The sequence below is a fragment of the Antechinus flavipes genome, chromosome 5 (genome assembly GCF_016432865.1).
Source record: "Antechinus flavipes isolate AdamAnt ecotype Samford, QLD, Australia chromosome 5, AdamAnt_v2, whole genome shotgun sequence".
Classification (NCBI taxonomy): Eukaryota; Metazoa; Chordata; class Mammalia; order Dasyuromorphia; family Dasyuridae; genus Antechinus; species Antechinus flavipes.
The window spans coordinates 36,351,404-36,375,313 of record NC_067402.1 but is presented as its reverse complement, the minus strand read 5'-3'; the positions used below and the strand labels follow the sequence as shown (position 1 = coordinate 36,375,313).

The window sequence follows — 23,910 nt, the reverse complement described above, 5'->3', positions numbered from 1 at the left end:
TGCACACAATGGTTGGTGGTTGTGGTCCTTGGTTCTGGAAGAGGACCCAGATGACATCACTGTGTTAGAGCCGAACTACAGCGTTTCTGGCTGTGGCTGGTCAGACCAGTAGGAGTCGGAATGCTCTGTCAGTTGGACAGAGTCCCTACGGGCATTTGGGATGGCTTTCTCTAATTTTGCACATCTCAAGTTTCTTCCGAGTGGTTCTGCGAAATCACACAGGACAAGTGCTCATAGGCGGGTAAGTATACAAGAAGACCCTCAAAGTCTTAGGAATTTTAGAATCTATTATATGACATGGGAGACACTGGCAGAACCACCCAGTATGGTGGACCCTCATCAGAGAAATGCACAAAATAAACTACATGGGATTATAGAGGAAGCCACTAATGTTGAAATAGCAGTCAGAATACTTAAAACAGTAACAATGTCTAAGGTTCACAAAGTATTTCAAAAATTATCTCATTCTATCCTTACAAGAACCCTAGACCCCTTCTCAGAATAATACTTTATTACCATTATTGTTACACTATTAACCCTGAGAGGTAGATGCTATTATAATGTCTATTTTGCTGATGAGGAAACTAAAGCAGAAGGTAGGTGTCTTCCCTAAGGTCACACAGCTATTAAATATCTGAGGCAGGATTTGAACTTGGGTCTTCCTGATTGCAAGCCCAGCGTTTATTTTGTGCTGCTCCTATAAAGGTCCATAGATTCTAGTGCAAAAACTCTTGCATTCAAGCAAGAAAAAAAGTTAATAAGAAATTAAACTTAATAATCTTTTTTTTAATTTAAATACAAAAAAAAAAAAAAAAACAGGAAAAAAAAGTGTCATGTGCCCAGTAGTTCATTATGTACATGACTCTATCTTCACTTCCTTGAAGGTTTTCTTTTGTTCTCTGCTGTATACTTTTTATTTTATTCTTTTTTTCCCCCTTTCATCTCTCCTCCCCTACCTTCCTCAAGCAGGCTACAATTAAGCATGGATATACTTAACTTAATAATCTTTGAGAAACCACAGCCTCTTTCCATGTTCCAAAACACATCCCTTAGTAAGTACAAGATTACTGAACTCTACCATCCACAGAAGTCCATTAATGTATTTACAATTTTTAGCTCCCATTTGTAAAGATGACACACCTGACTACAAACCCCGTCTATTTGTTCAGAGAATCGATACCAAAGGAGCCTCAGCAGTGACCAGGAAGCTTCCCTGACAATAGGCCCTTCAGCATTCATTCAGATAAGGGCAACACTTAGGCTGCCCTCTGTCTCCACCGTGAATCCCCCTCCTATTTCCCAGGAAATAAATTCCACTTTAAGCTATTTACAATGAACTACATCTGCCTTCCCATACCTCTACCTCCTGTCCCTAGTTCTGCCTTCTAGGGTGAGGAAAAATTCCCTCTTCTACATGACAGTCTTTCGGATACCTGCAGCCAGCGATCATGTCCCTCTCTGGGTCTCCTGTTCTCCAGGCTAATCCTCACCAATTCCTTCCAGTGACTCCTGGACAGCTTGCTGTCACTTTCACATGGCCACCAATTTTACTGAAGAATTTTGTAATATTCTAGGGCTCAGATAAACAAGCATCAACCTGATGCCATATGCTACTGTGTCATCCCGGAGGAGTTGTACCCTGCTGCTCGGATTTGCCAAACAATCTGGCTGTGGTCTGCAAATGCCTTTAAAATACTCAGAAGGAAAAAAATGGCCTGGTCCCTATCACATTTGAAAGTAAGGTCTTCAAAGAGTAGGAATACCATGATCGTAGGGTTTGTCTCTTGGTTTGCTAGCTCAGGACTCAGGGAAGGAAACAAGCATGTGCTAGACACTGGGCTAAGCCTTTCACAAGGATTTCATCTTGATCTTCAGAACGACCTTTTTGAGATAAGTGCTATTGATATCACTTCATAGCTGAGGAAACATGTAGACAGGGTGACTTCCGTAGCTGATCACACTGCTACTAAGTTCTAAGGCTCAAATTTGACCTTTCTTTCTGATTCCAGGCCTAGCTTTCTACCTACTACTATACCTAGCTGCCTGGAAGGAGCTAATTATGCCCTGGGGAACCAATTCACCCTAGTCAAATTCTCAATTACTGAATTGCCAGATAGAAGCCAATTAATTAATTCTTACTAAGATTCTGAGGCTATTTTCAAGTATCTGAAGGGTTGCCATATGGAAGAAGTAGACTTGTTTTCTTCAACTCAAAAAAACAAAACTAAGAGCAGTGAGATAAGAAATTGTATGGTGATCAAGTAAAAAGTATTAAGCCCCTACTATGTGCCAATAACCCTGTGCACTTGATCCGAATTCAGAGGAACCCCAGATCCCTATAGGACTGTTCTGAAGCAATGATGTTATCGGGTACAAAGAAGATTCAAGCTTGCTATGAGAAAAACTTCTAAAAGCATGAAATGGGGGCCTCCATAAGTGCAGGGCTCCCTTCCCCATCATTGACATCACCTAGCAGAGAAGATATGGGATTTGTTTTTCTGTCTGTCTCCTGGATTTTGCTAGTAATATATAAAAAAGCTGAAGATTTTTGTAAATTTAGTTCGCACCTGATTCCTTTGATAAAGCCATTGTGGTTTTTTCCACTGACTTATTAGGGTTTTCTGAGTAAATCTTCACATTTCAGTATTCCAAGAGTCTATTCTCAATGTGGGCTCCCTCTAGATTGAAATCCAGTCATTCCTGCCTATTGCTGTCTCAGTCTTGTCAATCAATTAAAGGACAAGAATTTAAGTGTTGCATAAAAAGGAACTCTTCTGAAGCACTTCTAGGACCTTGCCACCATCTACATGAGAACTCTTCTGAAGCACTTCTAGGACCTTGCCACCATCTACATGAGAACTCTTCTGAAGCACTTCTAGGACCTTGCCACTATCTACATGAGAACTCTTCTGAAGCACTTCTAGGACCTCGCCATCATCTATATGAGAACTCTTCTGAAGCACTTCTAGGACCTCACCATCATCTACATAAGAACTCTTCTGAAGTACTTCTAGGACCTCACCATTGTCTACATGAGAACTCTTCTGAAGTACTTCTAGGACCTCACCATTGTCAACATGAGAACTCTTCTGAAGTACTTCTAGGACCTCACCATTGTCTACATGAGAACTCTTCTGAAGTACTTCTAGGACCTCACCATTGTCAACATGAGAACTCTTCTGAAGTACTTCTAGGACCTCACCATTGTCTACATAAGAACTCTTCTGAAGTACTTCTAGGACCTCGCCACTGTTTACGTGAGAACTCTTCTTCCAGAGGAGTATGTGGAAATCCCACATAACAATGGTACAGACTCTTGTTGGGTATGCAGTTCCCTGTCTTTTTCCTCCCTGTATATTACTAATCAGAAGACTGACAAACAAGGTCACCTCTGATGTTACATCTGTAAAGTCACTTTGTATGATTTTGACATAAGCAGGAGAGTTGCTTTGTTGGAAGAAAGCTTTGGCTTTTCCTTTTTAAAATCATAGTCAGTAAAGAGCACAGTGGGTTCTTGTAGTCTATGTACCTATCAATCAGTTGTGTGACTTCAAAGATATAGGTTACCAAAGACTATATTTGTGAAGACCTGCCAGTCCCCTCATCTCCTCCTAGTCTAATGTGTGTCCCCTGCTTATCATCTGCAAACAAGTGGTTTTGTCTCTGGATGAAAAGAATCCTTTCCTCCTTCCTCGTCTCAGCTTCTTGGCTCCATTTGAAACGTGGCTCAAGGCACCTTTCTGCAGAAGGCTTTTCCCACTCTTTTCCCCCTGCTATCTCTTACACGCATGTGGTATATTGTCCCTTATTGAAATGGAAGCTCCTTGAGGACAGGAATTTGTTTTTGCCCTTCTTTTTAACCTTGGTATTTAGCACAGAACCTGAGCTGATAAGGACCTGATAAATGTCTACAGCCCTGACTTGACTCTTCTATGAGACCCATTTCTTTAATTTCTGATCTTGCCTTCTCACTGTAGCACCAAATAATAGCACAGAAGGGGCACAAGCAACCTTCTGCCTTCGTCTGTTTTACCGGGAAAGCATCCACTGTTCCTTCATCACAAGTGTCCAAGGCTGGACGACCACTTAATGCAATTCAGCCATCTCTGGTGAGCCTTTGGGGGCACTATTGGGCCTACCCTCCAGAAGCTTATATTCTCCCAAGGGGAGATGATAGATCCCAACAAATGCTTTTGATTGAGGATATCACATGAGGGAGTCTCAATCAGGTTCAGAATTTCAAGCCAGAATCACTTCTGCCTCTGGTTCTATGACTTAAAGTGAAACATAGACTGGAAGCTCCCTCTGGTGGGTCGGCGAGCCAGTTAGATGGGGCAGGAGAGAAGGCTCGACTCGCGCTCAGAAAAGACAGCTGGGGAAAAGCCTTCCAGATAGAGCCGGCTTTATGAATGACTGCCTCCATCCTCCCAACAGTCTTGCCAGGAAGGAGCCAGCACCCTCGTTTTACAGCTGAGGAAACTGAGGCAGACGGGTCCGAAGCTGGATTTGCATTCGGGTCTTTCCTGACTCAGCAGCACGTCTGGAAAACAGAGTGCTGTAATAACAGGGTCTTCACATAACACAAAAACAGCACTTGACAGACCTTAACGTGCTAACCAAACGCAGCCATTTTTATGAACAAGAACAATATCTCCCTACAGGAAAGGCTGCAGAGTTGACGAGTAAACGTGGTTTTAAGCCCTCCCCCAGTCACTTCTCACTAGACTTCGAGTAAGAAGATGGAGTTTCAGATTCCAGTTCCAGCCCTTAGGAAGTGTTTGGTGACCTTACCAGGCCTCCATCTCCTGTCCCGAGTCAGGAACAGAAACTCAGAAGTTTGTGCTCTATGGAGATGACCGCTTTTGAGCCCCATAATAACACTGTGAGGTAGATCCTGAGGCTATTACTCCCATTGTTATGAATGAGGCATGATGTCGTGGCTGATAATAATTAATATTTAAGTTCAAATCTGGCCTCACACTTGCTGTGTTATCACAGGCAAGTTGCTTCACCCTCTGCCTCAGTCTGTGCTTTTGAAGGAAAAGGCAAATGTTGCAAATCTTTGCCAAGAAAACCCCAAAATGGGCCATGGAGAGCCAGACGTGACTAGGGGAAAAAAAGGACTAAACAAATTTAAGGCTTGCTGCCCCCCTTATCTCATTTGATTCTCAGAAAACCCAGGGGAGCTAGGGGCTCGCTTTATCCCAGTTTTATAGAGGAGAAAACTTGCTCAGGGCCACAGCTAGTAACTGTCTGAGGCAGGATTAGAACTCAGATATTCCTCACTCCGACCAGCTAACCACATGGCTGCTTCACGTCTTCCTGCCTCCATGTCCTGCACTCAGCCTCTCACAGGTCTCTCTCAGGGCCTTTGAATCATTAAAAATTTCACTAGATTACAATCTAGTCATTAGAAAATGGACTTGGGGCAGGATGTGCTCGGTTTTGCCAAAAGCTTACAGAACTTGGCCCACCAAGCAGAGGAAGGGGTTTGGCTGGTGAGTAAATGCCAAGATTTCCCCAGGGGAGCCACGGGGAAGTTAGATCACTCCTTAAGGGCTCACTGAGGACGCCTTCAGGAAGGCATCATTGAAAAACCTGTGGGGGAAAAGGCTCACTTCCCCCCAGCTGAGCCACTTCCCCTTGCATGGTGCTGTACTCCAACTGCAGCCCGGCCCGGAGGCCCAGCGGAGAGTCCGGCGGCTCCCTGCTGGGCAAGTCACCAGACCTCTCCTTGCCTCGTCTTGTCCGGCCCCAAAGCTACGCTCCTGTGCTCACTTTGGGTTCATTTTCTATGGTCTGTATTGCTTATAGAGAGATTGTGAAAAGTCATATTTACTGCTGTTTCATTCTTGACTATTTACTATTCACTATTTCCGTCTGTTTCATCTTTCTTCCATTGAAAATCGATAAACATTTATTAAGCACCTGCTACAGAGGCAAAAGGCAATCTTTGTCCTCCGGGAGCTTACAACTACTGGCAATGAGCAAACAACACTGCACAAACGAGCTACGTAATTGAGAGGGAAGCCAGTAGAATGAAGAGGGCTTGGGAAAGGCTTCTTGTAGAAGGCGGGGTTTTAGTTGGGGCTTCAGCTCCAACTAAGCATTAACTGATCACTCCACAAACCCATCTTAAACCTTGAGCCAGACTGAAAGATCCAGGCATCCCACCCGAGGGACCAAAAACCAGACTCCAAAGCAGATAATCAGAGGTGGCTACTGACCTTACAAAAACATTCAAGGTACTAGGGAACGAAGGCAAGTTTTACTGTTGGCTCCTGCCAACCATTCGGTTATGGCTTTGGATCCCGTCCAACACGTTAAGTCATTTACATCTTCCTCCACTGACGCTGATGAGATTTTGAAGTCATGTCTCCCTGGGGAGGGGGGGTTTCAGGAGTTACTCTGGCCCAAGTTAGAATCAGGGAGGTTCCCCTTCTTCCCCCTGACTGGTTTTAAAGACAGAGTTCCCCGCACTGCTGCTCTACTCCAGGGCTTCTTAAATTTTTTCCACCTGCGACCCCTTTTTGCCCCAGAAATGTTTACACAACCCTGGATATATAGCTAGACAAAGTAGTTCCATGAATCAAACATTTACTGATGATAAATCATAACTCTGTGATGTCCATATTATGTGATCCCATATGGGCTTGTAACCCACAGCTTAAGAGTTTTGCTCAAAGGCACAGGTTGTGAATTCAGATACAAACTTTTAGGAACAGACCTGCTGCAGAAAGCCTGATTTCCCTGTAATCTAGTCAATGATTCCACACAAAACTCCAAAAAGAGATAATTCCAAAATAAGCAACCCAAATAGTCCAAAGGATTTTGTTTCTCAGATTCCCATATTCGATTGAACAGACACTAAACTGTGACTTCCCTCAGGACTTAGCTCCAGCGTGACTCTGCTCCCCCCCATCCCCACTCCAGGGGCTCGCGCCTCACATTCTGCAGCCCCCCTATCTCTGTCCGGTATGAAGTAGTAGTATGGACCTTTAGGAGAGGGGCTTTCATCATATTCCCAAGGCAACAAATGGTTAGGAAACGCTTCCCGTATACCAGACACCGTGCCGAGAGATACAGGGCCAGAAAACAGCAGCAACACGAACAGCTGCTAGGTCTGAGGGACCTAATGGTTACAGTGACCAGCCTTACATACACTGCGTTTACAGAGCAAGGCCTCTGACATACGGTCAGCAACCCATGAGGCAGCTGCCTTTATTATTCCCATTTTACAGAAAAGGAAGCAGAGGCAGAGAGAAGTGAAGGGATTTGCTCAGCATCACAGAGCTAATCCCTTTCACACTGCTGAGACTCAAATGAACTTTGTAAAGCTCCTGGCACAGCATCTGCCATTATAAAATGCTGTTATTATTATTAATTACAGAAAAAATGGAAAAAAAGAGAAAGCTGTCCCTTCCCTCATAGAACCTGGAATGAGGGTATGCTGTAACAAGTAACAAGACTGTAATGGGGACAGGAAAAGGAGATACTCTGATAATAGGCCCTAAGAAGGCAGGAGGCAGGAGGAATCATTTCCAGGAAGGCCTCAGAAAGGGCTTTGTGGAAGGGGAGGTGTCCAAGGTAAAACCCATTGAACAAGATGAGACGGAGAGCAGCCAGCGGATCCCAAATTTAGTGCTGCAGTGGACCTTAAGAGGCCATCTCCCCCCATTCCACAGGGAAGCCAACTGAGACCCAGAGAGCCGAGTGCCTACACTTACCAAGGCAGTAAGGGGAAGAGCCAGGATTTGAACTCAGGTCTCTGGGACCAAATCAAGCCCCCTTCCTACCATACCACAGGGGAATGGAAGGGTGAAACCAGGACAGGCGGGTCGAAAGCCTTAAAGTTCAGAATAAAGGCTTTGTATGGTTAAATTACATACTCAGTAGGAAGGTTTCTTAACTTTTTTGGGTCATGGACTCCTTTGGCAGAGGGATCCCCCCTCTCAGAATAATGGTATTTTTAAATTCATAGAATCAAATACATAGGATCAAAAGGAAACTAATATTTAAATACAATTATCAAAATCTTAAAAAAAAAAAGTTCATGAACCCCAGATCAAGAACCCCTGAATTAGAGGGAAGGGCAGAGAGACCGGGTAGTCGGTTATAAAAGCTCAGGCAAGACACAGCCTCTGAATGTTTCAGATCACAATTGGAAGATCTGGTAGTTTTCAGGGGATCACAAGCTTAGCATGATTGACCAGGGAGATGCTGCAGCCAGGGTCCTGGCCACCCAGGGCCCCCGGCCTTGCCCAGAGTCCTTCGCTTTCCTCGGCAGCAGGCCCTGCCAGTTTTCCCGGGTTCTGCCGTGGCACAGTAACGTTCCGTTCCCTTCACAAGTCCCATTTGCTTCAGACATCTGCCAACGGTCCCGGGCCTCCGTCTCCCAGTCCCCGCGGTGAGAGGCTGGGTCCCGGGGCAGTGCCTGGGTAAGCAGGTTTCTGGGCAAAGTCCACCTGCTCGACTCATTAATGCACAGCTCTGCCAACGGCACTTTAATGTGCCCGGACCCACAACCCTCAATATCCGTCATTTTTGTCAGTGATTTATTTTTTGTCTTTGTGTCCCCAGTGTCTGGGATGTGCAGTGAATGCATTTTAATCAATGTTTTTTGATCGGGGGGGAAATACCCACGACCCTGGGCGGCCGTACGAGCGGCCCAGTGTCTGGAAAGGGAGAAGGAAAGGTTCTGCCCCCAACAGGGTGCATCTGAAGCACCGTGTCCAGTTCGGGGCGGGCACTGCGTCCTGCCAAGCTGGGCCCTTGGCCAGTGGGGTGATTAGAAGGCTCAGGCCCCTCCAAATCGTGCCGCTGGAGGACCCGGAGGAAAGACGGTCGGGCTGAAGAAGGAATGGTCGGGGGTGAGGGGAGGAACCGGACGGCCGACTTCAGATAAACCCCGGAAGCTCTCTCAGCCCGGGGAACGGCGAGCTAAGGAAGGGCGTCCCAGCACTCGTCGGGCACTTCAGAGAGCTGTGGGTTACACCAAATCAGAGCTCTAAGTCTTTTCTACTCCTAAGCCCTTTTCCCCGAGAGACCCCAAGTATATATGGGTATATAAAACAAGTTTACAAATCAAACATTTACTGAAAATCACAGTTTCACACCCACCCCTTCAGTTACAAGACACCATCGGCATAAGAAGCCGCAGATTAAGAGGCCTCAAAGGCCCCTCCCAGCTCAGGGACTCCGCAGGAGACAAGGAGGGTCTCTCCAAAAAAGAGGCAGCTTTGGGGTGCAGGCCCTAGGGAAAGAGGCTGCTCTCGTTGCCTTGGTGACGTTTCCTAGGCAACTGAGGAGACTTCGGCCTGAAGCCTGGCCTCAGAAGGGTAAGATGTATAAGGGTTGAGACAGGGAGGAAGCTGGGGCTCGTTATCTGGAGGGAAGCGGGAAGCAGCTCGGGTCAGGGATGGGGAGCAAGGATGAAGGCCCCGGGGACGAAGGGGTCAGGCGAGGGGCAGCCGATGCAGGTCAGCAGTCGGGCTCAGCCAGCAGCAGTGCGAGGGCGGGGGACTGTCCCACCTTTGTGTACAGGGGCTGCAGCGTGGAGCACGTGGCTCAGGGGCCCCAAACCCTGCCTTTGGGCACTAGCGAGCCACAGGCCCTGGACTGAGCCGCCCGCGCCCCACAAGAGGACCCTGAGGTCCTGGAATCATCTACAACAGACCTGCTCGGGCCCCCAATCCAGCAAGTCCCCAGGCTGATACAGCAGCCCTGCCCTGCTCCGTGTCTCTGAGACGGGATGGGTGGTCGGGGGAAATGCAGCCTCAGGCCCACTCTCCAGAGGTCATGTAGACCATCCCCCTGCCTCCAGCGGGACGAATCCACAGCTTCTCCTCCGTGCCCAGGCTTCTCAAAAACCAGAAACACAAATGTACCAAGGCTCGAGGAGCATGGAGGGTGACTGAGAGAACAGCTCGCCCTGCCCCAAGAGCACTAAAGGGGTCCATCCCCCCGCTCCCCGCAGGCTGCCGGAAGCCTCGGATCACGGCCAGGCCCTGGCCACAGCTGGATGCCATCGAGGCGCGTCTCCAAAATTCCCTTCCCCAGGATCCGTGTGATTCCACCAATTTCATAACCAACAACCGACATTTATGCTGCACCTCTGGCTGGCAGAGGGCTCCGGGGCCATCTCAGGGACCTTCCTTCTCTAACTCTGGCCGGGAACAGGGATTCTGCCTGGCCTTCAAAGCCCTCCTGACGTGGTCCATGGGGGCAGACAGGACCGGACCCCCTCCCCACCTCCCACATGGCACATCCAATCCAACCGGCACCCGCTGTCAGAGGGCCAGAGAGCCTCCACACTCGCTTTCTTGGGCATCCTTCAAGCCGAGGCGCGGCCCCGCCTTCGCCCCCAATCACCTGTTACTTATTTCACAGCCACCCACACACCTACTCCCTGCCCAGCACACAACAGGGGCTTAATGCTTGTGGAGTGCCAGCAGCTAAGCACTGTGGGTACCATGTCCCCATTTCACTGGTGGGGAAACTGAGGCTAAGCCGACTGAGGCCGTAAGGCCAGTAAATATCAGGCAGGATCTGAACAGCCTAAGAGGAAGCCACGGATGGGAGAGAGACCATCACAATGGCTAACCTTTGGACAGCACCCGCTCTGCGCCAGGCACTTTACAACCATCTGATCCTCCCAACTACTCATGGAAGGGGGGGGGGGCGCTATTATTATCCCCATTTGACAGATGAGGAAACTGAGGCAGGCAGCAGTTAAGGATGGGCCCAAGGACCACAGCTGGTCAGAAATGGATCGCTGGAATTAGGCATGGACCCACATTTAACACCATATACCAAGATAAGATCAAAATGGGTCCATGATTTAGGCATAAAGAACGAGATTATAAATAAATTAGAGGAACATAGGATAGTTTATCTCTCAGACTTGTGGAGGAGAAAGAAATTTGTGACCAAAGATGAACTAGAGACCATTACTGATCACAAAATAGAAAATTTTGATTACATCAAATTAAAAAGCCTTTGTACAAATAAAACTAATGCAAACAAGATTAGAAGGGAAGCAACAAACTGGGAAAACATCTTCACAGTTAAAGGTTCTGATAAAGGCCTCATTTCCAAAATATATAGAGAACTGACTCAAATTTATAAGAAATCAAGCCATTCTCCAATTGATAAATGGTCAAAGGATATGAACAGACAATTTTCAGAGGATGAAATTGAAACTATTACCACTCATATGAAAGAGTGTTCCAAATCATTATTGATCAGAGAAATACAAATTAAGACAACTCTGAGATACCACTACACACCTGTCAGATTGGCTAAGATGACAGGAAAAAATAATGATGAATGTTGGAGGGGATGCGGGAAAACTGGGACACTGGTGCATTGTTGGTGGAGTTGTGAACGAATCCAACCATTCTGGAGAGCGATCTGGAATTATGCCCAAAAAGTTATCAAACTGTGCATACCCTTTGATCCAGCAGTGTTTCTATTGGGCTTATACCCCAAAGAGATACTAAAAAAGGGAAGGGGACCTGTATGTGCCAAAATGTTTGTAGCAGCCCTGTTTGTAGTGGCTAGAAACTGGAAAATGAATGGATGCCCATCAATTGGAGAATGGCTGGATAAATTGTGGTATATGAATGTTATGGAATATTATTGTTCTGTAAGGAACGACCAGCAGGATGAATACAGAGAGGACTGGCGAGACTTACATGATCTGATGCTAAGTGAGATGAGCAGAACCAGGAGATCATTATACACTTCGACAACGATATTGTATGAGGACATATTTTGATGGAAGTGGATTTCTTTGACAAAGAGACCTGAGTTTCAATTGATAAATGACGGACAAAAGCATCTACACCCAAAGAAAGAACACTGGGAAATGAATGTGAACTATCTGCATTTTAGTTTTTCTTCCCGGGTTATTTCTACCTTCTGAATCCAATTCTCCCTGTGCAACAAGAGAACTGTTCGGTTCTGCAAACATATATTGTATCTAGGATATACTGCAACATATCCAACATATAAAGGACTGCTTGTCATCTGGGGGAGGGGGTGGAGGGAGGGAGGGGAAAAAAAATCGGAACAGAAACAAATGTCAATATAAAGTAATTATTAAATAAAAATTTAAAAAAAAAAAAAAAGAAAGGTTGTCATATGAAAAAGTAAAAAAAAAAAAAAAAAAAAGAAATGGATCGCTGGAGAGGCAGCCAGGCCGAACATCAGGGGCCCAGGCCGTCAGCAGAGCAGAAGGGACTTCTTCCTCACCGGGCTTCCATTACACTCCCGCACTCCTCATCGCCGTGTCCACCGGAGGGTCTCGGGCCCACACAGAGGCCCGCAGCCTGGGATGGGCACCCTGTGGGGGCAGCCCTGCCCCCAATCTGACCAGGCTCACCCACTGGTGTGGGCCCTGGGCACAGAAAGAGCGGGAGTCACAACATGTGGCAAGGCCGGGGAGCACCAGACAGGCCTGGCCCTGGGCCAAGCGCCTGACGCTTATGGGCGCCTCACGGACACCTGCCAGGTGGATCCCGCTGCAACCAGAGGCAGTTGGGGCGGGCCCAGGTGGGCGAGGGAAGCGAGCAAGGGTCCGAGGCTCCCCCGCTCCACCATGGCATCTGAGAAGTGCCCACTGCGGGCAGGTATCGTGCTGGGCACGGGATGCAAGCTGACCCGGAAGCCGCAGGCCAGAACCTTGCTGCAGTGAGAGAGGAGCCCGGAACCCCCTCAGCTCTGCCCCAGCACCCCCCCCCCAGCTAACATGCCCAGGTTTCCGTGGCTTCCATCCCAACCGCAGCAGGGCTCAGGGGCTCATCTCTCCTCACGCTCCCGGTGGCCGATCTGGGGTCTCCCTCAGATCTGTTCTCCCTCCCTCCAGCCCCTGCTGAGCTCTCTCTCCCTTCTCCCTCAGACCCCAGGGACCAAGGAGAGATGGTCTGGTCTCTGGGCCCCGCAGCAAGGCCCCCTCCTCGGGAGCTGAACCAGAGCAGCCCCAGCCCAGCTGCGCAGCTCCATCCGGCGCCCGGCACACAACAGGCGCTTAATAAAGGCTCGCTGAGCCACCGGCTGCACCTGCACACCGCAGCGAAGGCTTTTGCTGGACAGGGGACGCCCGAGGGTTTCTCCTCCTGCCAGGCCGGTTTCCTGGGCCCCAGTCGGTGCTCCCCACGGGGAGAAGAGCCCTTCCTCCCATCCCTCCAGCAGGTGGCTCCCAACCGCCTCTCCCTTCTGGCCCACATCTGTCAGCAGGGACAGGAAGGAGGAGGAGGAGGGAGGAAGGAAGAACCATGTGGGCCACACTAGAACAACTGGGCCGGAAGGCATTTCTGAAACCGGCCGCGGGGATGAGGGCTGGGGCCGAGACGGGGTCACGGACTAGTGCGGAAGGTCGGGGCGTCCTCCGGTCTGGTCACAAGCCCCTGTGCCCAAGAGAAGCAGACCCCCGAGCGAAGGCCCCCCCAGCAGCACGCTGGCGGCAGGGAGGAGGGAGGAGGAAGCCCGGGCCCTGGGGCCATCAGCGGGAGGGGGGTGACCTCCGCTGACCAAGGCCCCCCCCTCCTCCGGCGGGAGGGGGGCAATGACCAAGTCAGGAAGGTTCTGTCCCAGCACGGGGGAAGGCCGAAGTTATTGGCGTCGGGCTGCGCCAGGACTTTGGGGACGTGTCCGTACACATACATGTTACACATGTGAGCTACCCTCCCGGCATGGAGATGCCCTGTCCCTACACCCGTGCCCATACATACATAGGTGGTGTTCCGAGTTCGGAGCTATCCTCCCAGCCGGGCCCCCACCCCTGAGACAGGCCGGCCCTCCTCTCCCTCCGGTGCGAGCCCCCAGGCCGGCCCCGCCTTCCCTGTCCTGGAACCTGTTCCCCGCCAAGGCACGCGGCAGGGAGTGCAAACATTCTCCTCGTCCACGTGAAAACAGCCGCGGGCGGTTCCCCCTCGCTGCGGCCTCGGCAAAGCCCCTCCAATGCTGCGTCCTTGAGGGGCGAGCCGCGTTACCAGGGAACCCAGGCGGCCGCCCCGGGGCCGCAGGCACCGGCCGAGGCTGGATTTGAACTCGGGCCTTTGGATTCCAACTCTAGCGCTCCATGTACTGAGCCCCCAGCGGCCTCTTCCAGGGAAATTACCGACCGAATCCTTACGGGGGGGACAAGGGGCCCGCCTGCTACCCCCGGGCCTGACGCCGGCACTTCTGACGGCCCCTCCCCCACGGGGACGGAGCAAAGGCCAGCGCCGGAGGCTTTTCTCCAGAACCTCCCGCCGCCAGGTCTCAGCCCCCTGACAAGGGGGCCCGCACACGTCTGCCCTCCTGCTAGCCTGGAGACGCCCGAGCGAAGGGAGGCCGGAGTCACGGGGAAGGACACGAGCACGGGGCCTAACATCGGGCCTCGGGCCCCCAGCCGTGGGACCCCGACCTGCGCGGCCAGACTGTGGGGAAGGGACCCTGGGCTGGCTGGCCAAGCCCCCGCCGGTCCCCGCGGCAGACGGGAAGTGACCCACATGCACAGAGGGCCCCCCCCCCCCATCACAGCGCCTCAGGCCGCCGTAAGGCAGGAAGCGCGAGGAAGGATTTCACCCGGACCTCCAAGCCCCGGGAGGCAGCACGTGCCAGGCCCTCCCTCCCCCCCCACGCTGCCTCCGCCGGGCCTGACCCACGGAGCCTCCCGGGCCGGCTGAGAAGGGGGAGAGACCTCGCGGCCCATACCCGTTGGGTGGCGTGGTTGAGCATCTCCTGCCAGGCCGAGTCGAACTGCCGCTTGTCGTCCTCCAGGAGCCTCTGCTCCGCCAGGGAGATGGTCTCCTTGGCCGCCCGCAGGACCTCGGTGGCCCTCTGGAAGTCCTGAGTCGCCTTCTGCGCCTCCAGCTGGGCCTGGAAAAGAGACACAGCGCGGGGTGAGGCGGGCTCGGGGAGGGGGAGGGGCCGCAGGCACCCGCGCTGCCCGCCCCTGCCCCCACAGCGCTCCCGGCCCGCGGCCCGAAGGCAAACGTTACACACGGATCGGGAGCCGGAAGGGGGCGCACAAGTGGCCAAGGCCCACCCGTCGGCTTTGAGGTGAGCTCGGCATCGGAGGCGCCCCTCCCCACACACACACACAGGGCGCTCCCACCGGGCATCCCTGTGTCCATCCTTGTTCCCCGGGGCTCCCAGAAAACCTTTTATTTCTTCAGCCAAAACGAGACCAATTCCACGCTCGCCTCTGCAATAATGGCCTAGAGAGCAGGAAATCCCGGCTCGGTGACCTGGGCCGAGGAGACCCGCAAGTCCGGGACCCCCGGATCCTCGCGGCCCTGCGAGCGGGGGCGGGGCCGGCCAGGCCGAGGGGCCCCTCCCGCAGTGAGGGCGCGGCCCCAGAGAGAGCCGCAGGGCCGCCCAGCCGGCGTCACACCCGGGGAGACTGAGGCTCCATGGCCCTGGGTCACCGACGCAGCGTCACGCAGACCGTAGCAAAGGGTTTGACTCCAGGTCTCATGGCCCCGGACCGAGGCTCCACCATAGCCAACACTTCTCAAAGTGGCGCCCAGGGCTTCCCAGGAGTCTCCCCCCTCCGGGGCATCCCTGGGGTCAGTTACCTTCCAATAGTACTAATGTTTTAATTTCCAACATGTGAATGTCCGTCAAGTCCACAGGAACTCAAGTTTTGCAGAGAAAGTTCCTCAGTCTTTTTTAGTGCCCAGAAGGGTCCCAGGCCACCTCTCGGCCATTTTGCCTTCTCCGCACGTCCGGCCTTGGGGTCTCAGCCCCGGGCCTGACGGGCGGTGGCGTAGCTGGGGCCCTGACCAGGACCGGTGACTCAAAAGAGATGGAGAAACACCCTGCGCCCCACAGCCGCGCTCCCGTGACTTGGAGGAAGTCCTAGAAACGACTCCCTGGAGAGACTCAAAGGGATTTCGGGGGAAGAAACCCCAGGGATGCCAGGCTTCCTCCCGCGCTTCCTTGAGTCGGGAGACGTGCTCTGGCCCAGGAGAGGCTGGCGGGTTTTCGTAAAGAAACACCACAAAGACCCACTCGGAACCCTGCCCCGGGAACGCGTCTGCTTCTGCCCGACGCCACCGGGGCCCGAGGGCCTCCCCGGAGCCACAGCCTGCCCGCCGGGGCAGGGCACTTGCCTTTTGTGAGGTTTGCCTGGAGGAGTTCCAAAACACAGGAGGCCCCCAGGACCACGACGCGGCCCCCCCCCCACCATCTTAAGGGACAAACCTCACAAAGGGTTCTTTCTGTACCACAAAAGACTAATTGGAGAGGGACTAACTTGCCCACAGATGGTACCCGGGAAGGAGAGACATTTATGTCTGTTCTTTCCAAATTTGGACACGTATTTTTTAATCACATTAATGTTTGTTTCAAACCATCTCCAGAAGGTAACATAAATTTTAACAGTTGGATCTGTGACTCTTTCCATTTTCCAAGAAAAAAGGATTGTTTTGTTTTAGGGTAGATGTATGTGAGTATATGTGTGACTGTACATGCGTGTGAGAGAGAGTGTGAGAGAGAAAGTGTTTAAATTCTCCAACATCTAAGTCAACAGGCTGGTGTTTTTCCCATCTCTGCTTCTAACATGAGCATCCCCCCTTTCCTGTCCCCAAGAAATGGGACAATCCTCCAGGCCACGGGAAGGACCACTCCCACCTGCTGTCCAAAGCCTCTGCTGCGGCCCACGGCTTCACAAAGCTGGAGAGAAGAGAATAAGAAGCTCCCCGCTGAGAGGAAAGAAAACAAGGACGCTCCCCCCATCTTGTCGTGCCTCCTGTTTGGCAAGCTATTCGCTACGGTGTTTCCGGATCCTTACACAAGGGCCCATCTCTCTTCAGCTTTAAGAACATCCACATTTTTCCAGAGTCCTCCAGGCCCAGTCTGCTTTTCCAGGCTCCCCCCCCATCAACCATGAGTGGGGCCAGGCCCCAGGCCACGCTCTGGGACACAAAAATGACCTCTTACCCCCCATTTCCCCCATTCTGGCCTTTAGTTTTTATCTCTTCCTGTGCCCAGAGTCTCCTTTCCCACCTACAGACACTTCCTCCAATTTTTAAAGGCCCACTCCATTCCACAAGCTTTTATCAAATTGGAGTGCCAGGAACAGAGATAAGGAAACAAAAAACAAATGAACTCCAGCCCTCAAGAGGTAGGAGATACCCCAGTAGTACCCACGTTTGTACTGTACCAACAAAGCTGACAGAACAGTGCCCCGTGGGCAGGGGAGATTCCAGGGTGGCACCTGGGCTGGCAGAAGTAGGGGATACCCTGGTAGTACCCACATTCATAATGTACCAATGAAGCCAAAAGAACAATGCCCCGTGGGCAGGGGAGATTCCAGGGTGGCACCTGGGCTGGCAGAGGTAGGGGATACCCTGGTAGTACCCACATTCATAATGTACCAATAAAGCCAAAAGAACAGTGCCCCGTGGGCAGGGGAGATTCCAGGGTGGCACCTGGGCTGGCAGAGGTAGGGGATACCCTGGTAGTACCCATGTTTGTACTATACCAGTGCAGGTACCGGTCATCACCACCAAGAAGATCACAGGTTGCAGGATTCTTGCTCAGGATGGAGAACATTTTAGGTATGGGGAACACAGCCAGTGCCAAGGATGCAGGAGGTAGAATACAGGGAAGAGCAAGAGAGATGCAATCCGGAGGATGTGGAGGGAATCACACGAAATCAATCCAGAATCCAGAAAAAATCAGAAAACTGAGCTGGGGCTGCAAAAGCCCCAACCTCCGAAGCCAGCTGTGGTTCCCTGCCCCTCGCTGCTCCTTCGTAGGGGCATCCTACCTCCCCCGCTTCTGCTGTCAGCCCCCAGAGCACATGATCTCACAGATCTAAGAACGGAGCCCTGAATATACCTGCCCAGCCCCCAAGATGGTCGCCAGAGCATCCCGTCCGGATTTAGCTTGTACCTCATCCCTAACATGTCTCCTGCCTCAGACGGGAAGCCCTCTTAAGCCAGGGGCCATTTCTGCCTTTCTCCAACTGCCCAGCACTTGGCACAGTATCTGGCACACAATAAATGCTCACTCTGACCTCCTTGCCATTTAAGTCCAGCTGCTTCAGGAGGCCTTGCAGGCCAATAACTGTCACAGAGTAAATAGAACAGGACTGTTTTCTGCCTTTGGCTCTTACAGCATCCAGGAGGGTTAACACTGATGGGCTTCCTCCTCCCCCTCCTCCCTTTACTTCCCCTTTGCTTGTGGAATCCTTCCTTAGGCTTGAAGAGCAAGAGAATTAGAGAGGGCTGATTCAGCAGAGCCATGATGACCCCTTCGAGGTTAATTCACAATTAAGATGTCCTGGCAGCTAATTCAGGAGACCCTCCGGTCCACAGAAGGACAGATGGGACAACAGGCAGAGGAAATGCCTGAGGTGCGTACCTACCCCCCCTCCCCTGTCAGTTTGGATCTTCCATTGTTCCTGCTCAAAAAGCAGCTTGCAGTGAGCAAGACCAGAGCCCAAGGCCCCCTCCTGGCCCTGGCTGGTTGAACCTCTCCCTAAAGCGGAGAGAAGGACCGAATGACCACAGCGGGGTTCTTGGACCCGACCTCCTCACCTGCAAAATGAAGCGGGACTGGATAGATTTCTAAGTCTAACTCTATGATTTTAAGGGGGAAAAATGTAGCATTCTCTCATCCAACTGGGACCATGACCCCAAGAGGTATTCCATTTTACCAGGGGAAAACTGAGGTCTAATCCTAAATCCCAATTCTTTTCTAGTCCCAAATAGTCTTTCCACTATACAAGCTATACTGGTGGGCTTGTATTTTGTTAAACAAAGTGTGTCGGCAGTTTGCTGCTAGGTGTTTGCTCTCTTAGAGAAAAAGAAACAAATACCTTTCCATTTAAAAAAAAAAAACGATCCAAGGAAAATTTCCGATAACAAGAAGCTGTCTCCTGGTTAAAGCCAAGACTTCCTTTGGGCAAGATTCTGGAACCATTTGCTTGTGCAAAGAATCACAAGCTCCCAGATTTAGAGATGAAGGGAACCTCAGAGGTCATTTGATCCAGCCTCCTTGCTTTATATATGACAAAGTCCATCCAGATGAGGAGGAAAGTTGTCTATCAGTACAAAGGGAGGATTCAAACTAAGGGGCTTTAAGTCCAAATCTATCTCTTTCTACTGCACCATACAGAAGAATGATACTTCTTCAGAGTAATTTATTAATATTAATTAGCAATTAGTGTATATTAATCCCTGAATGTTTGACCCATGGGGGGAAAAAAACAATAAAACTAACTGTCCCTTCATCTCAGAAGAAACAAACAGGAAAAAGTTATTTCCCAAAGAGAATCAGATTTAATATTGCATCATATAGGAGAGCAGCATAATGGATAAAGCACTGGATTTGTCACAAGAAAACTCAATTTCAAGGCCCAGTTTGCCCACTGATATGGATGATCATGTACAAGTCATTCTCCATTTTTCTGAGCCCCAATCTCTTCCTTAAGTGGATTCTGTGATCTCTTTGGTCCTCTAGATTCTATGACCCATTCAGACTAAAAACATTTTTTAGTTAAGAACATTAATAATTTAGTGGTAGAAATTTCCTAAGTGCCAACTATGGACACTGTACTCCATGCCAGATGCTGTGAGAAAATCAAAGGTAAGAAGAGCATGGCCTGTCTTTGCCAGATTTTTCTATTTTTTTTTTTTTTTTTTTTTTGACACATTTTAAATTTAATCTTTCTTAATATTTAATCAAAATTAAATTAATATTAGTATTTTCTTCATTGTTTTCTCAGATCTAATCAACAACACAATAAATTAAGTCCTAATTTATAGTAGCTGCCCATTTCTGAGGAGTAAATGCTCACCCTGAAAATTTAACCACCAGCTCTTTTAGCCAATGAACCAATATGGAAGACACAGAAACCAACTTGGGTTCAGAAAATCTGGATAGGTTTTTCTGAACATGCTGGAGACGAGGCAGATGAATACTCTGCATCGAGCTGCTTCAAGCAGTACCTGTTGTTTCCCTCCAACGATTCACTCTGGTTTGTGAAATCTCTGCTCCCTTTCTCCCACAAAGCCCTCAAATTAGTGCCTTTTCTTCTTCCTTGATTGCCCCACAAACCACCACTAGATCCTGTTCTTTGCCCTGTGAGGGAGCCTTACAATTGCATCCCTTTTACCACTGAGGTCTCTCTGTCGGCCCTCAGGAGACACTTTCTGGCCCCAGATCAATCCATCAATGAGCATTTATTAGGCACCTGTACTATTGGCCACTGGGCTACCTATGGAGAGACAGATTAAAATCAATTTAATCTTTGCCCCCAAGTTGCTTATAAATGATAGAGGAGACGGGTGCACAAAGTAGGATTGGGACTATGATTTCAAGGGGATGGGGAATTTCCAATGAGAAAATCCCTCTGCCAAGGAAGGTTAGAGCTCCTATGCTGAGGGAGGCTCCTATGCTAGGAGACAGAAACGATTGTCCTGGGTCATACAGCTAGTGTGTTGGAGAGTCCTTCGAGCTCCCATCCAGTGTGTCACACTGACTCTAGGTACATAGATCAGTGTGTAAAAGACAATCATGGAGATGTACTCCCAAAGCTTCCCAGCCCTCAGTCTTCAGAGAGTGCCTATGGCAGCATTTCCCCAAATCTCCAACACTTAAGATTTTTGTCTATGCTAAAATGAGCCATTCATCATCTGCCTCAGTGCCAACTACCTACCCCTTCTACTGGACAGCATCATACTTGGGGATCTCTAAGTCTTATAGGCAGAGAATATGAGAGCCGAAAGGAACTTTCTGCAGGAGGGGAAACCAAGGCACGGATCTGGGAAATGCTTCCAGGGGCACCCCGTCACCTCCAGGTTGTAAAGCACGAAGTCTTCAGCCCAGCCTTTAGAGGAATCGGACCTGTTCTTGGCAGCCTTATTTCACGTGATTCCCCTTGACACATGGTATAATGCGGGACCAGCTCCCCTTTCCAAATATTTATAAACCGTTCCTTTAACAACGTGTTCTAGAATTTTCACCTAAACTCAATAGCAGTCCCCATGAGCAAATGTCTCCCTCCTTCCCTATTTATTATGCTAAGCAAGATGTTTTCCTGCCACTAGTCCCTCAAGAGTTTTCCATTAGAATCAACAGAATCTGAATTCAAATCCTGCCTCAGACAGGATCCAGGACAAGCCATCCACCCCGTAAGCTCTCCCTGTTCTTTTTCTCACCTTTAAAAAAAAAAGAATCAGGTCTACCATGAAGATCAAGAGACATAATGTATGTGAAGAACTTTGTGAACGTTGTTGATGTTATTATTAATTATTCCCACAATTTCTCATAAACTTTATTCTTTACTGCTTTGTATCCAGCAGAAGTCTGGGTTATTTGCCTTGCTCATAGCTTTCTCCCAATTTCTCCATAACTCTTCTAAAAGGCAAAGCCCCAAGCTGGACACCGTGCCTTAATAAGGCTTCCACCACGCCTGAAGATCATGAGAAGATTAATTCTGGGCTCGCCTACACCTTCCCACTACCCTCTGCCACTGACGGATGACGAGTCAGCATTCTGTAAATTGATCGATTTAAAAAACTACCCAACTATTTCCTGGGGGAGAGCCACAAACACTCAAACTCCCTTCAAATCCAATTTAGGCTGTTAAGAAATTAAACCAGAGTTCTACAAGGGCATCCAATGTCATTCAGAAAATGAATGCATCCCATAAGGCATTCCAAGAGCTCTCGGCCATCAGGACGGGCACAGAAGCCAACGGAGAGAAGGCGGGGGTCTGCTCTGCAACACAGACGTCGAGTCAGACCTTCCCTGGCGTGGGATGGATCGTCCTTCCAGAGTATCGCCTCTCTGAGCCTCTCTCCTTTCCATTTCGGGATTGCTTTCTAACAGGATAAAATAAATTGGCTTAAGAATTAACTGTCCTCCTCTATCAGAGATAGGACAGTTATAAAACATGGCAAAGAAGGGCACTTTGTGTGTCCTTAGCTCGCCCCACCTGGTACTGGGGGGTAGGGTGGAGGACAGCGGTACACTGGAAGTTCCTCGCACGGTTTGTTGTATGGGCTTGGCCAGATAGCCCACTCACACATCTGCTTGGCTTTCCTTGGGAGAAAAAGGAGAAACTCAGGGAGAGACAGAGAGAGAAAGACAGAGAATCAGAAGGAGGGAGAGAGAGGAGATAGGTAAACTCAATGGGGTCAACTCAGTTCAATTATCTATAGAGATGGCAAGAGGAAGGAACAAGCTCAAATTAAGCATGACAGCGATAAGATACAGACTCATTCTTAGCAGGATGGTGCAGTGGAAAGCTCATGGAATTTGGCATAAGTTCCCTCAGGTGCCCACAGCACTCCCTCTCTATAAAATGAGGTTCAATCAGCTCTAAGTTATGAAGCTTCTTGCTCTCAATTCCAATTAGCTTCAACCATTTGAATAAAATGCATGAGGCAGCCCTTGCAACTTTCCCATCCCCTTCTTTTTTTAAACCTGAGAGAGCCCCAAGGAGGGAGCTAATAGCAAAGAAACCCAGAACTCGCTCCTGCTGTCTCCTCCAGCCCTTGAGATTTCAGTCTGGAATTCCAAGCAAAAGGAAAAAGAATCCACCAGCTACAGATGCTCCCACTCCCTCCTTTCCCAGAATCCCAAATGACAACTGCCTATTTCTTATTCTTTTTGTCATTTTGTCCTCTGTCCGTCCACTCCCAGCTAGGGAAGCAATCCTCAGTGTCGCTGTGAAACTACAGAATTCTTGACAACTGCTATGATGGGAGCCCCAAGGCCAGGTCACTGACATGCTCTTGGGGATTCAGGGATCACACCGTGTCAGGATAGGAAAGGAAAACTTAATTCTGGCTATACTAGACAAGAAAGAACCCCCTCCAGATGCCCTTTGCCAAGCAGTCCTCAGGCCTATGGTAAAGAAATTGAGTGAGGGGAAGCTCCCCACTTCCCAAGGCAGTCCATGCGTCCTTTCAGATAGCTTAATTATTAGGAAACATTCACCTATTTTGGACCAATTAATAATATATGTCTCTTTATAATTTCTCCCCACTGTTTCTAATTCTGCTCTCTAAAGCTAAAACATATCAAATCCCAAATACGTTTTCTTTGTGATAGCTGTTCAATCCTTCTAAAGTCTTCACATCCCCAGTTTCTGCAATTGATCCTCCCGCAACATAGATCTTAGTGAAGAGGTGAGCCTCCTCTGGAAGATTCCCAAGCGTATCAATGACCTTCCTAAAATGGTGGCTAACCCCATTCTCCAGATGGGAAAGGACAAGGAGACCATCGCCTCCTTGCTCCTTATGCCTTTTCTAACACATGTTTTTTGGCTACCACATCCCATTACTGCCTCATTGAGTTTGTCATCCCCCAGATTATTTTCAGTCCAACTGCTGTCCAACCATATTTCCTGGGAAGTCAGTAGACTGAAGCTCAGTGTCGGACTTTCTCTCTCTCTGTTTCATCTCATTGGATTCTCAATGTTCTTGCCCATCAAAGGCTTACTAGATCTTAACTCTGTCATCGATTGCATTAGGGATAATTACTTCCTGCCTATGTATGTCAAGTCAATGGGCATTTATTAAGCGTCTACTATGTGCTGGCCACTGGTCATCCGCAAATCTGCTAATTTTGCCACCCTGCGTTTACCAAGTCATCAAGTTATCAAAAATGTGAGTCCTTGGGGGCACTTCAGGTGTGTTCTCCTTCTGAGCTGATTTAGAACCATTAACTTGCCTCTCAAGCTGTTCCAATCCATCTAACTAAACTAGGTCCAGCCCACATCTCTCTACTTTTTCTAAAAAGGACAGCATGAGAGACTAGAAAGTGCTGTACTGAAATCCAGGTTACACTATCTCCGTGGCGTTTCTCTGACTTCCCAACTGAGGAAGCCTGTCAGAAAAGGAACTGAAGCTAGTCTGACCTGACCCGTTTCTGATGAATCCTTTCCAGCTCTTTGTAATG

At 49.5% G+C, this 23,910-nt stretch overlaps 1 protein-coding gene across 2 annotated transcripts in view; it reads right to left on the bottom strand.

Moving 5' to 3' along the window:
- The window catches only part of SH3BP5 (SH3 domain binding protein 5), a 77,304-nt gene that overhangs the window by 7,551 nt on the left and 45,843 nt on the right, over window positions 1–23,910 (bottom strand). The window contains exon 4 of one of the 2 annotated variants that reach the window (XM_051961490.1): window positions 14,701–14,865. The exons of the other annotated variant lie outside the window; for it this stretch is intronic. Coding sequence (XP_051817450.1) covers window positions 14,701–14,865 — 165 coding nt within the window. The remainder of the gene's footprint in view (window positions 1–14,700; window positions 14,866–23,910) is intronic. 2 annotated transcript variants of the gene reach the window in all.